The 21,914-nt window shown below is 41.9% G+C and overlaps 1 protein-coding gene across 1 annotated transcript; it reads left to right on the top strand.

Moving 5' to 3' along the window:
• Positions 1-638: 638 nt before the first annotated feature.
• On the top strand, positions 639-21,242 carry LOC306969193 (leucine-rich repeat-containing protein 3-like; the record flags this gene model as incomplete). Its single annotated transcript, XM_079564793.1, has 7 exons — positions 639-648; positions 14,869-15,080; positions 16,362-16,487; positions 19,100-19,264; positions 19,514-19,592; positions 19,675-19,742; positions 21,078-21,242. The coding sequence occupies exons 2-7, from the start codon at positions 14,922-14,924 to the stop codon at positions 21,240-21,242; spliced, it is 762 nt and encodes a 253-aa protein (XP_079420919.1). The 5' UTR covers positions 639-648; positions 14,869-14,921.
• Positions 21,243-21,914: the final 672 nt, after the last annotated feature.

Below are 21,914 nucleotides of genomic sequence, written 5' to 3' on the forward strand. Positions count from 1 at the left end.
AAATAGGGAACACGTGGAAGAGCTTGGTAGCTTCTATCGTGAGCTTTTTTGGAGCTATATGACATGTGGGAGAGGCTGCGTATGTGCTCCGTTTGCCTGGCAGAGCGCACGGACAAAGACGGGGATATATTAACTCGGCTAAAGTGAGGTAAGAGCATATCTCAGTATGTAAAAACGGTGGCCTATTCCTTTAAGAAATATTACTGACTATGACACGCATTATGACGTAGCTGACCCTTCAGCCAATGAGAGGCGCAGGCTCACCTGCCCAAACGCCCTCTGTCTGATACGCGTGTCTGTCAAATCTAGTTCAAAAACCCGCGAGCTAAACAAGCTGTAATGTTTACTGGGGGAAATCAACTTCATCTCGGACATTTGGCGCCACGATCTGAAGAGGAACTCTGAAAGGACTCTGTGGAGAACAGCAGCGAGGCCCGACTTTGCCGGGATGACGAGAGAAGTTTCCCCGTGTCAGACGCACTGGAACCCGGAATCCATTGGCAGTGGATTGCTTCTGTCAATGCGCCGATCCGACGCTCGCCGCGGTCACCGGACAACCGGACGTCTCACCACACGGGGTCGTTTGAGGACAGAGATGGAAGTGCACAGGAGAGCTGTGGAGGAGAAGGACTCACGAAGACATCAATGGTGAGTTGTGCTTTGGTGTCGCTGTTGTTGTGAGTAAAATGGCGATAACTTAGCTCACCCTTGTAATATAATATGAGAGCGGTGAATTGTTGGGGAGATGCGTAATAGCGCAGAGCGCGCTTGGAGAGCCTTTGGCACAGCTGGACGTTCAGTTCCTCCACAGGTGTGGCAGGGCTGAAGATCTGGGACGGCTTTTGATCCTAACATATTACAATTGGGGCTAATTTTGCAAGTTTGTGATTCATTTCTTTGCGTTTGAGTTTTGGATTGGTTGGTCAGATACACAAGGTACAATAAAGTCGTTTCTGAACTGTTTTAGCAGACGTCTTATGGTCGTATTTCAGGGACAAACGACTTTTGGAGGACTTGTTACACAAAGCATATTTTCATGAATGTATTTCGGACATAGTCCCTGTCAAAAGTTAACTGAACTAAAGTTTTATTATTCTGGAGTCATTTTGGGGATCGCATCTGCATGAAGGGTTTCGAAACCCCTGCTCTGCATCCACTCGCTTGTTTCAATTGTGCCCTGAATAGGCCTGGTGTCAGATCCATAGTGACATTTCTGTTTCTATGTTTAACTGTTATTTTTAGTCACAGTGGACCTCAGCCCCGATGCAAGTTCCTAGTCTTTTGTTCCAACTCGGCCCGTTTTAGCTCCAGGACCCACAAACCCATATGTCAGACCTGCTTCCTTTGAAGGACTTGCACGAGGTCGTTCACTCGCAGACTTTGTCACAAGATTTCACAATGTGGAGCAAAATATACGGGAATGAGGAGGAAAATGATGACATAGCATTACTGAGTGTTATTCTAGGTTTTCAAATATTAAACATTTTTTGGACGAGAAAGGCTTAAAATAATCATGGAAAGTGAATGCCATTTTGGATATTTTGGCAAGGAATGGGCGACCGCACGGCAGCCCAGGAACGGCCCGGACCTCACCCACTCAGGGCTTCACACGCTTCAGAACAACAAACCGCCTCACACACACAAAGTCTCAAAAGTGGTCAGTAACGAAGCAAATGTACTTAAGTAGAGTTTTTGAGGATCTGTACTTCACTTGAGGAGTATTTGTGTTCAGAACGTGTTGAATTTACTCCTCAACATTTGAAAGATAAAGATTATACTTTCTACCCCACTGCATTTCTATAAAGGCTCTGCAGAAAAATGAAAATGAAAGACAACTGATTGACAGTGGCATTTTTATTTACTCGAAATCATAGAAGATAACAGTAAAAACACGTTTATGTGATAAAACCAGCAAATGTGGCTCAGACGTAGCAGCTCTGTCTGTGGAGCTACAGCAGGATTTACTAAAGATCTGCTTCACTCTGAAGACTAAATTAACCCGTCAAAGAGGAAACTGAGAACCTTTAACTGTGATTTTTACAGTTTGTCATGTCAACAGAGTCTCAGCCTGAGTCAGTGTTTAAGCTGCTCAAGACGTTAGCATGCTACCGGTTTGCATTTAGCTTCAACCATTGACACTTGATTCAATCAACTGTCATTGGCTTCAACACGATAAACACATGTGTGTCTCACATCTATGAACGCTGAGGAAATACAGTAACCGCTCAGCTCTGACCTTTATCACATGTTGTATCCGAGGTTTGGAGTGTGGTTCAGAGCTTTCTCTTGGAGAGGTCAGAGCTGAGCTGTTGAAGCTAAATGCTAACCGTTAGCATGCTAACATCTTGAGCAGGTTAAACACTGACTCACTGGTTTCTTCACATAAACGTGTGTCTCTGGGGCCGTGTGTTTATTGTTATCTTCTTGAGCAAATAGTAAATTGAGTAAATAAACCTGCCACAGTCAATCAGTTGTCTTTCTTTTTCATCCTGAGTAGAGATATTGTTACATGTTGTAGTACTGCATAATTCTACTTCGGTGTGAAAAGCATGTATATTTTTAAAATGAGAAACATACACATTAACAAGTCATTACAGAGATTTGATTGATGAAGACCATGACGTCCAAGACTCTAAAAAGTGCATGTTTTTGTTTTGATAAAGTAGCAATTTCAAGTCTGGCTGTCTCCTCACATAAAGATTGAAGTTTTAAGCATGAGTAGCAGAGACGGGGTCTTTAAAAGGTTTTATTTGCAATTTGAAGACAACACATTGTCAAAAATCAGACGTTTTTTCCTTTAGTCTGTAATATTGACACATTTGCTTGGAAGCATCATCATCATGGAACATATTTACATGATACACTTCAAATATCATGTGTCTTCTGAAATCATACACAGCTACAACTACACAGCTAAGGTCTGTCTGTTGTGTGTTTTGGTGTGTCTTCTTAATGTAGAGGGGTCTGCAAAGGCTTTGTTACAACCTGTACAGCTGTAAGGTTTCTCGCCTGTGTGTGTTCTGCTATGTATATCTCGAGGACGTTTTAGAGCAAAGGTTTTGTCACAAACTGAGCAGCTGTATGGTTTCTCGCCTGTGTGTGTTCTGCTGTGTCTATCTCGGTGCATTTTTTGAGCAAAGGCTTTGTCACAAACTGGGCAGCTGTAAGGTTTCTCGCCTGTGTGTGTTCTGCTATGTGTATCTCGATTACCTTTTCGAGCAAAGGCTTTGTCACAAACTGAGCAGCTGTAAGGTTTCACACCTGTGTGTGTTCTACTGTGTCTCTTTAAAGTATTGGACTGAGCAAAGGCTTTGTCACAAACTGTGCAGCTGTAAGGTTTCTCACCTGTGTGTGTTCTGCTATGTGTATCTAGACTACTTTTATGAGCAAAGGCTTTAACACAAACTGTGCAGCTGTAAGGTTTCTCGCCTGTGTGTGTTCTGCTATGTGTATCTAGATTGGATTTAAATTGTTTTCCTCCTGTGTGCAATCTTGTCTGCTTTTGCAAATTACATTTGTGTCCAAATCTTTTACTGCAAACAGGGCGCTGGGGCTTCGTCCTCTCTCCTCGGTCAGGTCTTGGTGCTTGGACAGTGGCGCTGGTGTCTGGTGCAGGCCTGTTTCGGGCGGAGCGTTTGGTACTTCTGCCCCTGATCTGGGCTTGGTTGTTCTCGTCTCCATCAGACTCTGTCTCCATATCTGCGTCTGACCAGCTGAGTGGACGTGTCCAGTCTGCATTGCTGTCAGTGTGAATTCCCTCGAAGCTGATATGTGCACTGGACCCAGGGACAGACCTGAAATAATTATTTGAATACAAATATTAAGTACACTTTTTGTGAAACAGTTTGAAAGTGGTTGAACCTACACTGGCAGCTGCTCTTGCTCCTGTGTGGCGCCCTGCTCCTCTGGCTCCTCTTTAATCCATGGAGTCATTTCTTGGTTCAGACCAGGACCAGGACCAGGACCAGGACCGACTCTGTGCTGCAGAACTCTTGGACTCAAGGCCTGGTCCAGGAGCTGCTGCGTCCTCTGGTTCTCCTCTTCAGATGTACGTAGTTCCTCCTCATTCTCTGTGATCATTCTTTTATACAGCGCAAAGATGTCTTTAGCAGCTGCCGCCAGCCGCTCGTTCACCAACGCTCTGAACATTTGGCCTTTAGGCATGTTCACAAAGTCACAAATGGGTCAGACCTAACCAGAGAAAACAATGAGGTTTGGACTGATTAGATTTACATTTTTTTAATATTCCTGAATATCTTGTTCTGGGATTTCTGGCACATTCCATAATGATAAATAAATGTAGATTTTAAAATGTAAAAAAGTCTACTGGAATTCTCATTATTACAGCATTTGGACAGTTCAATAGACTTCAGGATCGTGATGTCATATCCCTAGGCAGCAATAATAAACCAATGGTTTTAAAAGATAAAAAATCCTGTTGTTCAGAGGTATTGATCAAATTAAAACACTTGGACACTACAGTGAGTTTGACGTACTCGGCAGCTAACTGTCATTCTACGGCCATTTCTCTCCACTTTCTATACTGTTTTTTAGCAAATCTACGGCAAATGTTTGCTAGTACCCACAAACATGGCCGCTCTCCGTGGTAACAGTGAATTTTCCTGAACTCTTTTCCCTATAAATTCTGGCTAAAGTAAATATATGTACTCCTAAAATCCTAAAATGTGCTCAAATCAAGAAGCAAAATGTCAGTTACTCTCCTGATAAGCTAACGCTGGCTAACTGAACATTAGCTACTAGCTCTGAGAGATGCTAGCTTCTTCATCATCATGATAAATGGCGACATCATCAAAACAAAATCTTGAAAATCTGGTAAACAACTACAAGTTTACTTACCTGTGCCATGTGTAGTGTTAACATCGAGTTGAAATCGCAGTCTTTAGCTTAAGAGCAGCAGCAGTTGTAAAACAGCAGAAGTGCATTGCGTTGCCAGGGTAACGCAATCCAGTATACATTTGTTTAGTGGTGACGTCACAGCTCTACTTCGAAAAAAAACAATCAATATTTCTGAAACTCAACAGAGAGTTACTGAACAGACTTATTTATTAGGCCCATGAGCCAAAAATGCTGCACCTACTGCTATAAAAGTAATATTTACCTAAATTGCTACATCCGGGTTAGTGGAGATAAATGCTAACGGCGAAGCAGCTACGCTAACCCCGGAAGTAGTGACTTTAGTTTTTTGTAGTTACTCGCACATCTCCAGACCCGGAAGTAGAGCTGTGACATCACCACTTACGTATAGATCTATACAGACCAATGGGCGCTGGCTGCTCTGCTTTATGAACACGACCCTGGGGGCCGCCATTGCTCCGCCATTGCTCCGCCATTGCTCCGCCATTGCTCCGCCATTGCTGTAGTACCTCCATATCACCACTAGTTCTCCATTGAAAAGCATTGGAGTTTAGACACCTTAAAAACAACTTTAACGCCTGGTTTCAGTTTTTTCAACACTAGACTAGGCTAGATATTCCTCCTGAGATAACGCTGGGTTAATAACAATATATGAAACCAGGCTGGTTTTCGTAATATGAATTTTAGAAATCTCGTACTTAATGCGGGTCGGACTGTTAGCATTGGAGCAGCGCGAGCTACACGTCACGCAAGGGCCGAGTCTACAGTGAAGATCCCGCCCCTATGTCCTTTTTAGGAACATGCTTCATCAGCGCTGGGGAGGGGGAGTCTGTAAATCCTCCATGACTTCCCCCACGACCGTGGTCATTATGGTAAACGGGGAGGAGTGAGCAGAAGACGTCAATTATTTTTACAGTCTATGATACAGACTGCATTGCGTCATAGAAGGGGGCGAAAACAGACTTTTGGGAAATACAATTTTCCACTCTTTTCGTCATTTTCTGGTGGAATATGAACTGATTTATCACACATAAATAAAGTCAAGTCTAAATATAAAGATATTTATATTTATATTTATTATTATTTAGTAGAAAACTATATTCATGATTGAGCATTTGTTAAAGTAGTTTTCTCCACATTGTTTTCCCCCTTAACTGTTTTCAAGCATGTGTATATGTGCGATTCCAGAGATGCCATTTTTTTCATCTGCTAAAACATTTTAAAAGCAATGTATGGTTTGGATAAAGATTGGAGCATTATTAGCCTTTAAAAATAAACAGATTATGACGACGATTTTAATATTAATCTTTCAAATGCAGTCAGTGGTGTAAAAGTTCTCAACAAAAACTATACTACTCAAGTTATTCCACTGACACGGCTGTAGTGCCAGAGGCCTGACAGCAGGGGGCAGCACAGCGCCATGAGCCAACCCTTCACTCTCACGTTCATTTACGAGGCCTTTTCTTTGCTCTTCTTCACCTGTAGGGGAGACCGGGGCTCGTTGTCACACATTTCTTTTCTAGAATCCACTTTTCATCAACAAAACAACTCACCAGAATCACACTTAAAAAAAAAACTTGACTTAAAGTAGGTGTTGTTTCCTTTTTTCCTCCAGCTTACAGGAAGAAATAGTCATTGAGCATCAACAACTGGAAAATCGACTGTGACAATGTGTCCCATGTGTGGAGCAGGTTGTTCTATTATTGTTAATGGGGTTTTAGTGTTGTGCATGATCTTGTTTTTTTTTTTTTAGATTGAGAAAAAAAGACCAAATAAGTTAATGAATACTCCAATGCTGCTTTTTACTCCATTCGATTGTTGGTTCAATCAACAGGGAAAGCCTTAAAAACAAAAAGATCCTCAAGCGTCCTACTGGCGCCACACTCCAGACTTTGGAGTGAAAAAAAAATAGGTATAAAATTAAAGTAATTTTCATTTATGTACAGTAGTTAGTAAGCGGCGTTCACTTTTTAGATGATTTTGATGATGTCATAATGTCAGGTGGAAGGCAGGGGCTAATACAACTCTATCCATCCATCCATCCATTTACTTCCACCTTTCCGGGTCGTAATCACATTGCACCAGCCCCTATGGCGGCCCCTGCAGGTGGTAGGTCAGCAAAAGGACGGCCTCACGGTTCTCAGGAGACCCTACCAGGGGCACGAAGCCCCGACAACAGAGCTCCAGGATCATTCAGGAGCTCAAACCCCTCCACCATGTTGAGGTGGCGGTTCCAGGAGGGCCAATATAACTCTATGGGAGAATCTCCAAAACTAAAACTATCAAAAGTTTTTCCTCATCAGTGTTTGACAGTGATTGGATTCACAAACCTGCCACATTATTTTCATGGTTGAAAGTCCTTTCTACTGAGCAACATCACGCTCATGTATTGTCTCCACTGTATGGGGAAATAATTAGACATAGTTTATATATGCTGACAGAGAAGATGATGAACTTTGAGACAGTTTTTGTTTCATATGGATTCTCCCAGTAATGAGATATTCGCTAAAAATTAAGACAACAAATCTGCAGTTCGTTAGTTACCATAGTTACTGCCATAGGCTTTTCAGTTGCTCCACCTCAACTTTAAACTATAGATACAGACGGCATCTCGTCATAGAAGGGGGCGTGGCAGATAATATTTGGAGAAACACAATTTTCCACTCTTTAGCCATTTTCTGGTGGAATATGGACTCATTGATCACACATGAATAAAGTCAAGTCTAAATCGGCTCCATATGGATATTTTTTCACAGCAGATTGTTCAGCAGAATCGAAAAAATGGCAGCTAGCGTTAGCATGTAGCATAATGCTAACATAAAGCATCATGTTAGCATTCTCCGTTATTTTTGTATTTGTGGGCTGTTGAACCACTTTGCTCCTCTCCACGTCTTTGAATCTTTATTGGGTAGAAAAGTATATTAATAATTCAGCATTTGTTGAAATACTGTAGTTATTGAATAATTAGAGAAAGTTAAGGTTTTTCTCTTCTTTGTTTCCCCCTTAACTGTTTCAAACATGACAATATATTGACGATTCCAGAGATGCCATCTGGATCTATATGTTTGTTAAGTGGTGACGACACAGCTCTACTTCCGGGTTCGCAAATGTGCGAGAAACTACAAAAAACTCTTTAATACCACGATCAATATTTCTGAAACTCAACAGAGAGTTACTGAACATACTTATTTATCAGGCCCATTAGCCAAAAATGCTGCACCTACTGCTATAAAAGCAATATTTACCCAAATCAGTACTTCCGGGTTAGCGGAGATAAATGCTAACGGTGCAGCAGCTACGCTAACCCGCTAAGTAGTGACTTAAGTAAATATAACTTTTTTAGCATTTTTGGCTAATGAGGTTCAGTAACTCTCCGTTGAGTTTCAGAAATATTGACGGTTGTTTTTAACAGTTTTTAATGTTTTTTTCTCGCGTATTAGCCAGTATGCTAGTCCCAGGAAACAAAACTCGTGACGTCACACTTAACAAACGTGTAGTTTCTTTAGGTCACGTGAACGCCACCAATCACAATGAATTAAATCAATTACAAACAATAATTTTTTCGCTTAATCGTGAGTTGTGGTTTTAATTTTGACAGCCCTAGTATTAACATCTAGAGTTGCTATAATAAGTGATGTGACAACCAACCCGTGTGACAACCAGCCCTGGTCTCCTTTGCTTATCTTTGGATGGAGTGAGGAAGAGAAAGGATATCCACTCCCCTGAACACTTCCAACAGTTTCCCAGGGTCATTGATATTCTCGCTCATTTATCTTGCTTACACCGACCAAACAGCAGTTTCAGGGGATTAGCAGCAGCACTTTCCCACAGCTACAGTGTCCCGGGTGTTGTGACGTGATCTGAATCCCTAACATGATAACGGCTGTGTATTCTCCCGGTGCAGTTGGCGAGCGCTGACCGGTTCCCTCCCCTCCTCGTGCAGTGATTTATGTGCGAACAAACTCGCAGCCGGAGAGTGAGCGGGAAAGTGCCGGTGTGCGCCCCGGTGCCGCCGCTCTGTGAGGAATGCAGCGTCTTTTAACGGAGCACGTCCCGGGACAAACTGCAGATAAACACTGGACCATTCATTAGGCTTTAAAGGAGACGTGTCACAGCTCTTAACGCATGAGCTTTCACCTGGAAACAAATCATTTTCCTAATCTAAAAGAATGCATTTTAACCTCTAACCTCTATATATTAGCAATATTTAGTCAGAAGATCCATTGTTGTTTTTGTAATATTAATTCTGTTGGGTGTAGTATCAGACATAGTTGTATTCATTTATAAGGAGATGATGCTATTTTTGTTTATCAGTGGCCAAGCTTTACTTTAGATACTCATACACTTGAGTTAATCCTTACAAACGTTTTTGTTTCTGGCTGGATGAGAAAGTGACTTGTACAAAAAAACATTCTACAAAAATTATGCCATAGCCTTAAAGGGACTATAAGGAGTTTAAAAATGTTAAAATTAAGTATTTTCCTCCACCTACATGTTCCAGCCATGTCCTAATGTGTAGAATGAGCTCAGACCTGTTCACCACAACTGCCTCTAAAATCCTGTACGGTCACTCAAAAATGTATCACTTCGGCCCGAATTGCCGTCATGCACGAGCTTAACATAGAAGGTGCAGCTACATATATGGCCAGAGGTGGCAGTAGTGAGTATAAAATGGCGAACTTGCTTCCAGCCCCTTTAAAGCAGCACTAAGTAACTCTTGCCCCTTGAGGCCATAAGCGCCAATGCAGGTGTCGTAGCATGTCGCATTTTTTCACTCATTAATTGTCCGTGAGAGTAAATACTACACTGACAGAAAAGACAAAGGGACAGAGGGATATTGTACATCCAATTATACAATGGAAATCATTGTTTTTACTTAAACTTGGCTGTAAATACTGTTTAAGTGGCGCTAGCCCACAGTTAGCTTTGCCCGTTAGCCTGTTAGCTTCTGCTTCGTGATTGCATTAGTGTGTATTGGTGACTATGGTCCGGTGGCAGTCAAGTTGCAATTGTGGTTTTCTGGCCAGAGACACCAGGGGGAGATGAAAGACCCTCCAATCATCCCATTAACACTTGTATTACCCCCACAGGGACTACGGAAAGGATTTATTAAGGTAAACAAGTTACTTAGTTCTGCTTTAAATGTAAATGATCATGTTTTCCATTAACCTCATACAAAAAGCTTCTTGGCTCATTTGAAAGACCTGCAAAACTGATCGTAACTTTTGTTGTCGCTGTATTTTTATCCCTTTTTTTTGGGTCACTTTTTGCTATATATATTATTGTTGCTTTACTTATACATTTTTGTCTCTCATTGCTTCTTTGTGTCTTTTTCTCCGTCTCTTTTTTGACGCGTTTCGTCTTGTTTTCGTCAGTTTTTGTCACTATTTCTGTCACGCTTTTGTTGCTTTTACGTTGCCCTTATGTCCCTTTATTGTTCTGTCTTCATCCTCGTTTTCTCAACCCTTTTCAAGAAGCTTTTAGATTTGGGCAAAGCCAAACTGGAGAACATGAGCTCGGTTCAGGTGGGGGTTAAGAGATTACATTCTCGGTAATGGTGACACAGTTCATGCGCACACTTCACTTCATGCTTAAAGGGATATTTCAGGATTTTTGACATAGAGCCTCATTTCCTAGTTATCCAGAGTGTTGCTGATTTCTAGAGTGTTTTTTTTTGTAATTCATGCAGTTCTTATATTTGAAGAGTTTAGTGGTGCTAGGCTAGTGCTAGGCTAGCGCATTTCTATGGTATCAGCTAGCCTGCATTAAAAACAGTCTGACCCGCTCCACAGTGCACCTGAGGCAAATCACTTATAACACCAGATTAACCATATAAATGTCTGTGTCCACAGAGTAATTTCAACCATTTTGCATTTAAAATACCTTATATTTGAGCAGCATCAGCTTCGTGGTTGTATAAGCTACACAGCGGTGGAGTGATCTGCTAGAAAATAGTCCCTCAAAATGTGATCAGTCATGTGATGCAAGGTCAGTTATATTCCCAAAATTACTCTATGGACACAGACATGTATATGGTTAGTCTGATGTTATAAGTGATTTGCCTCAGGCGCACTGTGGAGCGGGTCAGACTGTTTTTAATGCAGGCTAGCTGATACCATAGACATGCACTAGCCTAGCACTAGCCTAGCACCACTAAACTCTTCAAATATAAGAACTGCATGAATTAAAAAAAATATATATATATCGCAAGAAATCAACAACACTCTGGATAGTGAGGAAATGAGGCCCTATGTCAAAAACCCTGAAATATCCCCTTAAACCTCCTGACGCACATCATTCCGCAACTCGTTTTATAACTGGTGATAAACTGTTCACTACACGATGAAGTCGGCTGATCTTCCTTGTCAAAAAGGAGAAAGAAAAGTAAGTTTAAGATATTAGAAGTATAAACTTAAAGTAAAGTTCACGGGGCCGCCACACTCCAGACTTTGAAGTGAGAGAACTGCTCCTTCAGAGACGTGTTTTTAAACTTTACTTTTGTTTCCTGCAGCGACAGCGTCTCCGTCCGGATTATCGGGGAGGCGAGCGTGCCGATTGGCTGATCCCGGGTCGGCTGTTGCTACGCGGCGCCGGGGCAGACCCGCGGTTTGGGCGCCGGTCTCGGGAGGACAGTGATCAGTCGCGTGTCGCTGAAATTAGACACAGACGAGATGAAAGTTTAATGTGATATAATGACGGCTGAATGAAAGTGGGTCAGAGGCAGAGGCGAAGCACGGGCGCAGAGCTCATATGAGAGAATATTACTTCACAAATCACTACATAAATTACTGCACGTGTACTCGGTCTGTTTGGGAGGGAAGGTTTCAACTTCTTATTGTCCTCACGGTGAAAACTCTTCATTTGACCCACATGGATGAACCTGTTTGAGTCCTGAATCACAGAGAAAAAAACAGGCTGTTGATTTGTAGAACGGCTTACTGTGTGTGTAGAAGCAGCCAAAAGAAAAAATGACCAAGTTCTATGAAAATATATACATAACTACAGGTGTGGTTTTTAAAAAAAGAACGTCTGCAGTGAGAAACATACTAGATTGGCACATAAAGGAGGGCATTCAATTTCCTAAAGACGACCACCTTTGTTGAAGACGTGTTGGCGTGTACATAGGTAAGTTTATTTTTACCCCCCGCCTGAACCGAGCACATTTTCTCCAGTTTTACCCAAATCTAAAAGCTTCATGAAAAAAAGTGTCAAAATAGTAACACAATTGAGACAAAAACAAGGATGGAAAAGCAACAGAAAAATGACAAAAAAGCGACAATAAGTAGGAAAAAGGATCCGGTTAGTTTCGCTTAGCTTTCAAATGAGGCGTGATTTGGGTGAAGCTGACCTGGAAAGAAAGAAAGAAAGAAAGAAAGAAAGAAAGAAAGAAAGAAAGAAAGAAGGAAAGAAAGAAAGAAAGAAAGAAGGAAAGAAAGAAAGAAGGAAAGGAAGAAAGAAAGAAAGAAAGAAAGAAGGAAAGAAGGAAAGAAAGAAAGAAGGAAAGAAAGAAAGAAGGAAAGAAAGAAAGAAAGAAAGAAGGAAAGAAAGAAAGAAGGAAAGGAAGAAAGAAAGAAAGAAAGAAAGAAGGAAAGAAAGAAAGAAGGAAAGAAAGAAAGAAAGAAGGAAAGAAAGAAGGAAAGAAAGAAAGGAGGAAAGAAGGAAAGAAGGAAAGAAAGAAGGAAAGAAGGAAAGAAGGAAAGAAAGAAAGAAAGAAAGAAAGAAAGAAGGAAAGAAAGAAAGAAAGAAGGAAAGAAGGAAAGAAAGAAGGAAAGAAGGAAAGAAGGAAAGAAAGAAAGAAAGAAAGAAAGAAGGAAAGAAGGAAAGAAAGAAAGAAAGAAGGAAAGAAAGAAGGAAAGAAGGAAAGAAAGAAAGAAAGAAAGAAAGAAAGAAAGAAAGAAAGAAAGAAAGAAAGAAAGAAAGAAAGAAAGAAAGAAAGAAAGAAAGACCTTATGAAATAGTGTGTTTCATTTTTTTTTAAATCTCTCAAAGCCTAAAGTTCAACATAAAGTTAAACATTTATTATTATAGCAAATGTTTCTATCATACGGTCGACCGATGTGGGGATTACAGATGGAAATGAGCATAGTGCTAAATCTGGTGCAACATCTTTTCAATGTAACTACACACTGTCCTTTTAATAAACAAAACTAAACAATTATTTTTATTTGATTGGCCGATGCCGGTATCTATGCACCACTGATATTTTTTGGGCAGATTTTGTAACTGTGTATAATCCTGTGTACGAAGCCTCTAAATGTGTCAGTGTTGAACTGTGACAGCAGGGGGCGCTGTATATTTATGTTTAGTAGTTACTTCAGAGGGAGCCTGTTTGAAAGACAAAAATCAGTAGATTCCAAAACAAAACAAAAAACGGTCATTCTCTATTTCTTATGGAACCAGAAGTTTATAAACTACAATATGTAAAATAGGTGCACAAACAATTTTCACCGCAATGTTTCTCCGCCCCCTGAGGCCGAGGAAGTTGTGAGAGGGTTCTGCTCTGACGGAGCCGAAAACGCTCAAAGTCTCTATCACTTTCGGTCCTGGAGATATCGGCCTTTTTATCGGCCGATTTTGGCCAATAGCCGGTATTGAAATTATCCTAATATCGGCCGGCCGATATATCAGTCGGGCCCTAATGAGAAGGTTCTGATCCAGATATCACCACACTATAGCTATTGCTACCTTCTTTCCAGGACTGAATTTGTTGTTTTTTTAATCATTTATTTACTCCTGTGTCCAACAGTTGGTTTATTTGTCCTTCCTCTTTTGTCACGAAGCTTAAATCGTCGACTGGACTGGGTTTGGTTAAGTTGAGGACAATTTGCTTCTATTCACACAAGCTTCTTCAGAATGTGGCTCTGGAACCCAAGCCACAGCGTTGTTAACCTGTCACCTGCCGCCCCCTGATCGAGGGTTAGGGTCGGGGATTAGGGTTATGATTAGGAACGGCAAATGTGAACTTGTGTTTCACTCACGCAGATCTCACACATATTTTAAGAAACTGGAAGGTCTTAGCTTTCAAATGAGGCATCACAGTGGCATATAGGCTGTAAACTCTCCAGTCAATATATATGCATACTTACTAATCCTAACCCTAAAGTGGCAGGTACCAGGTTCATATATATAAGGCCTCATGGCCCTCTGAGGAGGAGAGAATCAAAACTGCCAGTCCTTTCATGAGTAGCCTGGCAGCTCAAGCGTAAAAGTCAGTCCCATTGCAATTTCAGATGATTGAAATCAGAAGATGTGCCGGTAATCGATCACGTGTTCGATGAAATGAGTTATCCGTCTGGTGTCATTAAAAAACATAAATCCTGGATCCCTGGAGCAAACGCTTTGAATCAGAGCATTTGATGTCAGAATAGCATTAGTAATGAATATAATAATTACATTAGAATTAAAAGCAAAAGTGATTTATCTGATTGAAGGCCTGCACTTGTTTGTAAAGTTGCCATATTTGCCTGTTCTGGCTGTGGTGACTTCTGTTCTTCTCTCTCTATTGGCCAGACTCTGAGCGAGCGACATTACGACCTCATGTTGTGTCTAAATTATCCACAGAAACAAACACAAGGGTTATTTTAGTCCAAATCCTGTTTTTTAAGACCCACTGGATCCGTCTAATCTGCATTTGGGACAATAAGCCTCTTGTTCTGAGATTATAATCCACGCTTTAATCTCTGCTCTCTGCGCCGCGCCCTCACATCCTCATATTTCACATTTTCACTCGTCAGTGAAGAACGTCTCCTTCTCTCCTGCTGGGATTCTACGCAAATACTTGATTCATTATGATTTTCCTTTAAAAATACTTGTTTTATGGAGCTAATGAGTGCAATTTTATTTTTATTCAAATTTTGTCTGAACTATCTATAAATATATTACTATTTTATTTTATTGCTATATTTTTTGTCATTTTTTTCCACTGTTTGACATCAGTATATATATTTTTTTTTTATTTATTTATTCAGATTTGTTCAGATTTTCTTCCTCCAGTTCACTCGGAGCCATGGTTTAGTCCTGGTCCAGTCCTTGTTCAGTCTGGGCTCATGGCGGCCGCGGTCCTCCGGCTTCTTCTTCTTCTCTTCTGCCCCTCCGGTGCGGCGGCGGCGGCCGGGTCGGCCTACGTGGTGTCGGTGCGAGTTTGTCAGAGCTCGGAGTCTCTGGCCGGATTCACCCTGAGGTGCAGCGGCCGCGCCCTCACCCAGGTCAGGACCAGTGTACACGAACACGGCCTCATGTTGGGCTGGGCGTCACTAGGGGGCGCTGTGACTGATATTGTTACAGAACATCAGTCATACCTTATTCATTCACTCTGGTGGAGCTGGTTTGTATTTGCATTTTTAACTGTCTGTGTCTGGCAAACTACTACTCTAGTTAAGTGCAGTTTATTTGAGCAGTTTATGTTTATAACCAGTATTGGGTAAGTTACTTTAAAAATGTAATATGTTTCTATTACATTGTTTCAAAAATATAGCTGAGTTACACTACTTTGAGTTACTTTTTGCGAAATAGAACCTGAAAATACAGTAATAATACCACCCAGAAAAATCTTACTCACCGACTTCAAACTTGATTTGGTGCATTTGATTCGGGGGGAGTTCAGCATGTTTTTATTCATACATTAAATGCTCTTGTAACTCGAGTTACTTGGATTGTAATGACTCATATATTCACGTATTTTGTGTAATATGTTCTTTAGTTACTGAACATAGTCATGTATTTTTGTAACAATGTACTTTTGTCGTACGTTTCTCCCAACATTGTTTATAACTTACGAAATATAACATAAACCTATAATTAATTTGCATTTCACAGTGTCCATAAGAAATAAGAATTCATTGAAAAATATTATTTTCTTTGAGTCGAAAAGTTTCCTCAAATCTAAGAATATTGCATAACGGAACATTTTTCATCTCTTTATGATGCAAAATTAAGAGCTAAAATTAGTGAAACAGGCTTTGATAAGTGAGTATATTAAAACTAATATTGTCTCTTTATTACAAGAAACAAAAACGTGACACATTACTTTCCACATGAAGTTAAGTTACACTTTATTATTAATCTCTGTAGAGAAATGTGTTCTGGGTGTGCTGGGTGACCTGCAGGAGCCTTGGGAGAGATGGTCCATGCTGTGGAGCCAGGCTGGTGGTCACAAACACCTGGCTGTAGGATTTACCTATTGCACATGTTTTTATCACTAACCTACACAGACACGGGGAGAACATACAAACTCCACACAGAAAGACCCCGTCCAGGTGGGAATCGAACCCGGGACCTTCTAACTGTGAGGCATGAGTGCTATCCACTGTGCCACCGTGCCTGACAAAGTTAACAAGAACAGGCACAGCCCCACACACTAAAGGAAGAGATGCTTACCTTTAATATGAGTGTGTGTCCTGTGGGACGCTCTGATGTTGACCTGCCCCGGTCCCCTCTGTTATGCTGCGCCTCTGAAGTGTCTCACCCAGATGTGTTTTCCGGTGCAGGTCCCGGTCGGTCTCCCGGTCCACACGGTCCGTCTGTTCTTGGATCGAAACCTCCTCGTGTCGATTCCTCCGAGCTCCTTCCTCCACCTGAGCCGCCTGGAGGCGCTCGACCTGTCCAACAACAAGGTCCGGACCCGGGGTTTGGATTTCAACTCATCTTGGTTTAGGTTTAGCTCCGATTTGGTCCCGGCCTCGGCTTCATTTTGATAAAATATTTTTATTTAGTTTTAGTCAATATTTATTGTTTATTCTTTCAGTATTAGTCGACTGAATGACTGACTGTGTGTTCCTCTACTACATAATCATGTTACATTTGCCTCATTGACATGTGACCCTGACACACAGTGACCTGTGAACAGAAAGCATTTCAGCCAGGGGGGTCAGACCCTCCAGGGGCCATGAAGCTTTGCGTGGGGCCCCCAAGATGATTTTAAGACACAAATAAATAGATATTGACACTATGTTTAAGAAGATGTTTCAAATAATTTCAAATAGTAAAGAAAACTATGTTAAATGGTAAGTGGTACATTATATTATGTAAAGCTTCTCTACCTTCATCAGGCCCAAAGCGCTTTACAGAAAGGAACACTCACCCATTCACTCTCTCATTCATACACCAGTGTACACAGACACTGGAGGCCAGGAGGGTGAAGTGTCTAAAACAGAGACTTTTGCTGCTTGATATCATTATAATCACCAAGGCCCTTTTAAAGTGCGGGTCTAAAAGGCTTGTGTGGTCATTTCGGGAGTCGCAGCCAGAAAGGTTTGGGAACCTCCGCCCTAAACTGAAGTGAGGGAAACTTGTCTTGGGTGTAGTTTCCAGCTTGTGTTTAACAAACTGGAAAGTACACCCAAGATATGATATAAGATAAGATATAAGATAAGATAAGATATACTTTATTGTCTGTCCCAGAGGGTGACAGACAGAAATTCATCTTTATCTTTATAAAGATAATGAACAACAGGATTATTATTTGTGACCGGTCATAGTGGTGACACATCTGGAACAAATGACTTCTATATATGTATGTTTGTGTGGGCCAGGGGGACCTTAAAGCGCTTGCCCGATGGGAGCAGTGTGAAGCTTTAGAGTGGATGTGAGGGTCCTCAGTGGTCTTGGGGGTCCTCAGTGATCTGGGGGGTCCTCAGTGATCTGGGGGGTCCTCAGTGATCTGGGGGGTCCTCAGTGATCTGGGGGGTCCTCAGTGGTCTTGGGGGTCCTCAGTGATCTGGGGGGTCCTCAGTGATCTGGGGGGTCCTCAGTGATCTGGGGGGTCCTCAGTGATCTGGGGGGTCCTCAGTGATCTGGGTGGCCTTCCTCAGCTCTGAGCAGCTGTAGAGTTCAGACAGAGGGTTTGTAGAAATGAACTGAATGAGTTTTTAAATGTGACTGTCGAGTGTAATTGTCGGTGCCTTTCCTCACTCTCACTCTTAACCTTTCTCTCTGTTTTTCACTTGGCGAGATGAGCACTGGGTCCAGAGAACACTCCGTGATGCAAAAGTTTTGTCAAGGAACTTATAGTTGTGCTTTTAAACTATTTTTCAAAGAATGTGAAAGGTAACAAAAAGTGTTTTTTTCACTTATAGTTAATGGTTTGTGTGAAGCCGTTTAGGGAGAAACAACTGAGTTTCCTATTTCAAAATCATAATGAAAAATGAAAGAACCAAAATGACCCCGAGCAAAAGTTCACATAACCCAGTTTTTCATCCTTGGCCTTGTCGACAACAACAAAGTGCACCAAACTGTGAAACATGGAGGTGTTTCACTGATGCCAGTGGCTCCAGCAGAATCAAGTGAAGGTCCCGTTAGTCCCATCTCAGTCTCCTGAGCTCAGTATTACTGAACCACTGTGGGGAGAGCTCAAACATGCAGGTCATGCTAAACAGCCCAGGAATTTACAAGAAAATGGAGGCTTTTTGGCCGCTTTGCCATCAGAAAAATACAGAAAGTCATCCACAACAATCACAAAAGACTCCGAACTGTCATTGATGTTAAAGGGGGAAATACACAGAACTGGGGTATGTGAACTTTTGATCAGGGTCATTTTGATACTTTCTCTTTTCATTATGATTAAAAAAAAAAGAAGAAAACTCAGTAGTTTCACCACAAATGGCTTCACACTAACCACTAACAATGAGTGGAGAAAAAAACCCTTTATGTGTTCTTTGAAAAATAGTCATATAATGAAAAATTGTTCCAGGGTATGTAAACTTTTCAGCACAACTGTCTATTTTGTCAATGAATTTATATATTTCATATGTGCGTGAAGTCTTTACACTCTTCTTTCTGATTTTTCGCTTTATGTCAAAGGTCATGTGATGCCCCTCGAAGCACTTGTGCATAATGAGCGTGTAGGAAGCAGCGGCGCCGATTACATCATTGGTTCTGCTTCTATAGATAACAAGGGGCAAGGACATGTTTACTGAGATGCCCTTGCCTTCGGCGTCTCATGTATCCGTTAAATCTGTACATTTCATCTTTGCATCCTGACAACCTAAGACGACACTCGGACTTGTTGCACTGTAGTTCACGCTTGATTTCTGACAACTTCTCTCTCGCTTCTGTTCAAATCTTACCATATAATACACAATAAAGCACCTGTTCCTTTGCCAGTGAATTTAAATAATATTGACATGAGATTTTAGTTTGTCCCATGAACTGCTTTTAATTCAGTTCTAGTCTCATTTCAGTCTGCAAACATATGACTTTGACTAAAATGACACCGACTCTGGTTCAGATCTCGTTCCTGGAGCCCGGGTGTTTTCGGGGATTGGCTGCATCTCTGCGTGTCCTGGATCTCTCGTCCAATCAGCTGTCGAGGCTGGAGCTGGCGGCGCTGAATGGACTCCGCGCCCGAACCAACCTCAGCCACAACCCCTGGCACTGTGACTGCAGCACTCAGGTACCAACACCTCCACCTCGTCACTAAACGTCATCTTAATACAGGGAAAATGGACACATCATCCCTCACCATTCTTTAGTATAGGGACTGGCTTCACCGTTCAGTTGTGTCGGGAGAGAACGCTCAATTAAAACAGGTCCAGGAGCCACAGAAGGAACAGGCTCAGAAAGCTGGACATGACCATCAGGTTACCATGACAACGTCCTATCTAGAGTGCCTCCTGATGGATGTGTGGTTGTGCTCCTGCAGGAGGCGCTCCCGGAGCTGAAGCTCGACCCTCTGTCTCTGAACGACGTCATATGTCAAAGCTCCGACATCCCCAACCTGGGTACTGATACTAATACTATTGATACCTCTGCTGCTTTGACACTACTACATACCCGTGTACTCCCGTGTACTCCTGTGTGCAGGGGCGGTGGGGGCTCCGGTGCTGGTTCTGGTCGAGGACTGGGACTTGTGTGCGTTGGTGCGGCGTCAGGTACTGAAACTCACATATGATGTGACTGATATTATTTGTGTCATTGTTAAAGGGGCTAGATGCAAGTTAGCCATTTTATACTCACTACTGTCACCTCAGGTCATACATGTAACTGCACCTTCTATATTAAAGGGGCTAGATGCAAGTTGGCCATTTTATGCTCACTACTGCCACCTCAGGTCTTATGTGTAACTGCACCTTCTATATTAAAGGGGCTAGATGCAAGATGGCCATTTTATGCTCACTACTGCCACCTCAGGTCATACATGTAACTGCACCTTCTATATTAAAGGGGCTAGATGCAAGTTGGCCATTTTATGCTCACTACTGCCACCTCAGGTCTTATGTGTAACTGCACCTTCTATATTAAGCTCGTGCAGTTGTGGTGAACAGGTCTGAGCTCAATCTACACATTAGGACATTGTTGGAACATGTAGGGGGAGGAAAATACATAATTCTAACATGTTTAAACTCCGTATAGTCCCTTTAAGAATTATATTAAATTGATTATAGCTATTGCTGATTGGATGTTCAGCCCTTCATCAGGGCTGAACATCCGTGCCAAATAAACTGGTGAGCAGCAGCCTGTGCTGATCTTTAGATTAGGATGTGCATGTCTCCTCATTCATTTTGTATTTTTTAAAGTGCATGAACTGATAAAGGGCTGCATGTCATTAGTTCAGCCCTGGGAGTAAAAATGAGGGTCTGGGAGTTGAAGTTTTGGTTGTTTGTGGGGGTTTTAATTTATTTTAGTTTTTTTTTTTTTTCCCTGCCCTGATGAGGGGCTGAACTCCCCGAAACGTTACACGTGGTGCTAAATAAACTGGTGAAATGAGTGAAGCAGGTTTGTGAACCACTTGCAAATAATGATCAGGGAAAACTTTGGATATTTCTGCCCCTGCTCCAACTCAAATGATGACAGTCGGGAACGTCGAGAACGCAACCTATATTTAAAGCCACACCGCGTAGAATTTTACCCAATTAATAAAACAGAAATACAAGCATTTATTTCATGACAGATATTTTCATCATTGAAAAATACCTCATAAATGTACAAACAAACATGACTGTAACTTTACTGGGAGTGGGTACGTCTCCAGCTCGTCTCCATGACGATGTTGACTAAAGTCAGCAGAATATTAGGTCCTCATCCAAATCCATCCTTTGATTATCCACTGCAGTAATAGACTTTTCTGTGTAGAGCTGGTCATTAGGAGCATGTTTTGAATTGATGTCAACACGATAGTCCAAAATGTTACGCAGTGTCGCTTTAAAGAAACCGATCGAGCCTTGAATCCCATCACTCATATTGTGTATCATCGACGGCGTTGGCAGGTGGACGTGGTGATGCTGCTGACGATGGGCGTGTGGTTCCTGGCGCTCGTCCTCTTCCTCTTGTTCTACATCCACCAGAACCAGATGCACGCGCGGCGCCACCTGCAGTACATCAAGACCATGCACATGTGCCCTGAACTGGACGAGGAGCCTCCAGAAGAGTGACCAGACGTCCATCAGCCAACCAACTCCAGCCCCACCCCTTCCACCGGGATCCAGTGCGAACCGTGATCAAAGCTAAAGGGGGAGTGTGTGTGTGACCCCTTATGTCCCTCCAGGATTTCGCGGCCATTTTTTGTGATTGTTGCGGGGTAAAAATGCCTGATTTCGCAGGCCAGTTTCGATAAAAAGTTGCAATTTTTTCTGCTTAAAACAATATATTTGTGCATAAAAATACAACTTTTCTTTGCATTTTACATCAGTTTTAACCAAAGAGTCTCTGGGGAATGAGAAAAGACTAAAATATCTGTTTAAATAGTTGAATCATCTAAAAAAAAGAAAAGAAACAGAACCATGTGCGCCCCCCTCCCCTCTCGTCTCGTCTCGTCCGCTCAGCTACAGAAGTGGGCGGAGCTAGCAGGCATCGGAGCTTCCTGACTCCACACAAATCTGATAGAGCCATGAATGAGAATCCGAGGACCAGAACAGACCAAAGGACGAATGTCTGTTTATTTCACACATCGACCTTGAGCTTTGGCTCCGGTTCAACAAAACTGTGACTCCTAAAGTTCGCCCAGCAAAGAAAGCACCAATCCCTCACACAAACGCCACCAGATCACAGGGGAAAGAAGCGTCTTTAAGTTTAAGCGCAGAAAAAGTAATAAAAATCGCCAAATC

This window comes from Gobius niger (assembly GCF_951799975.1).
Source record: "Gobius niger genome assembly, chromosome: 10".
Taxonomy (NCBI): Eukaryota; Metazoa; Chordata; class Actinopteri; order Gobiiformes; family Gobiidae; genus Gobius; species Gobius niger.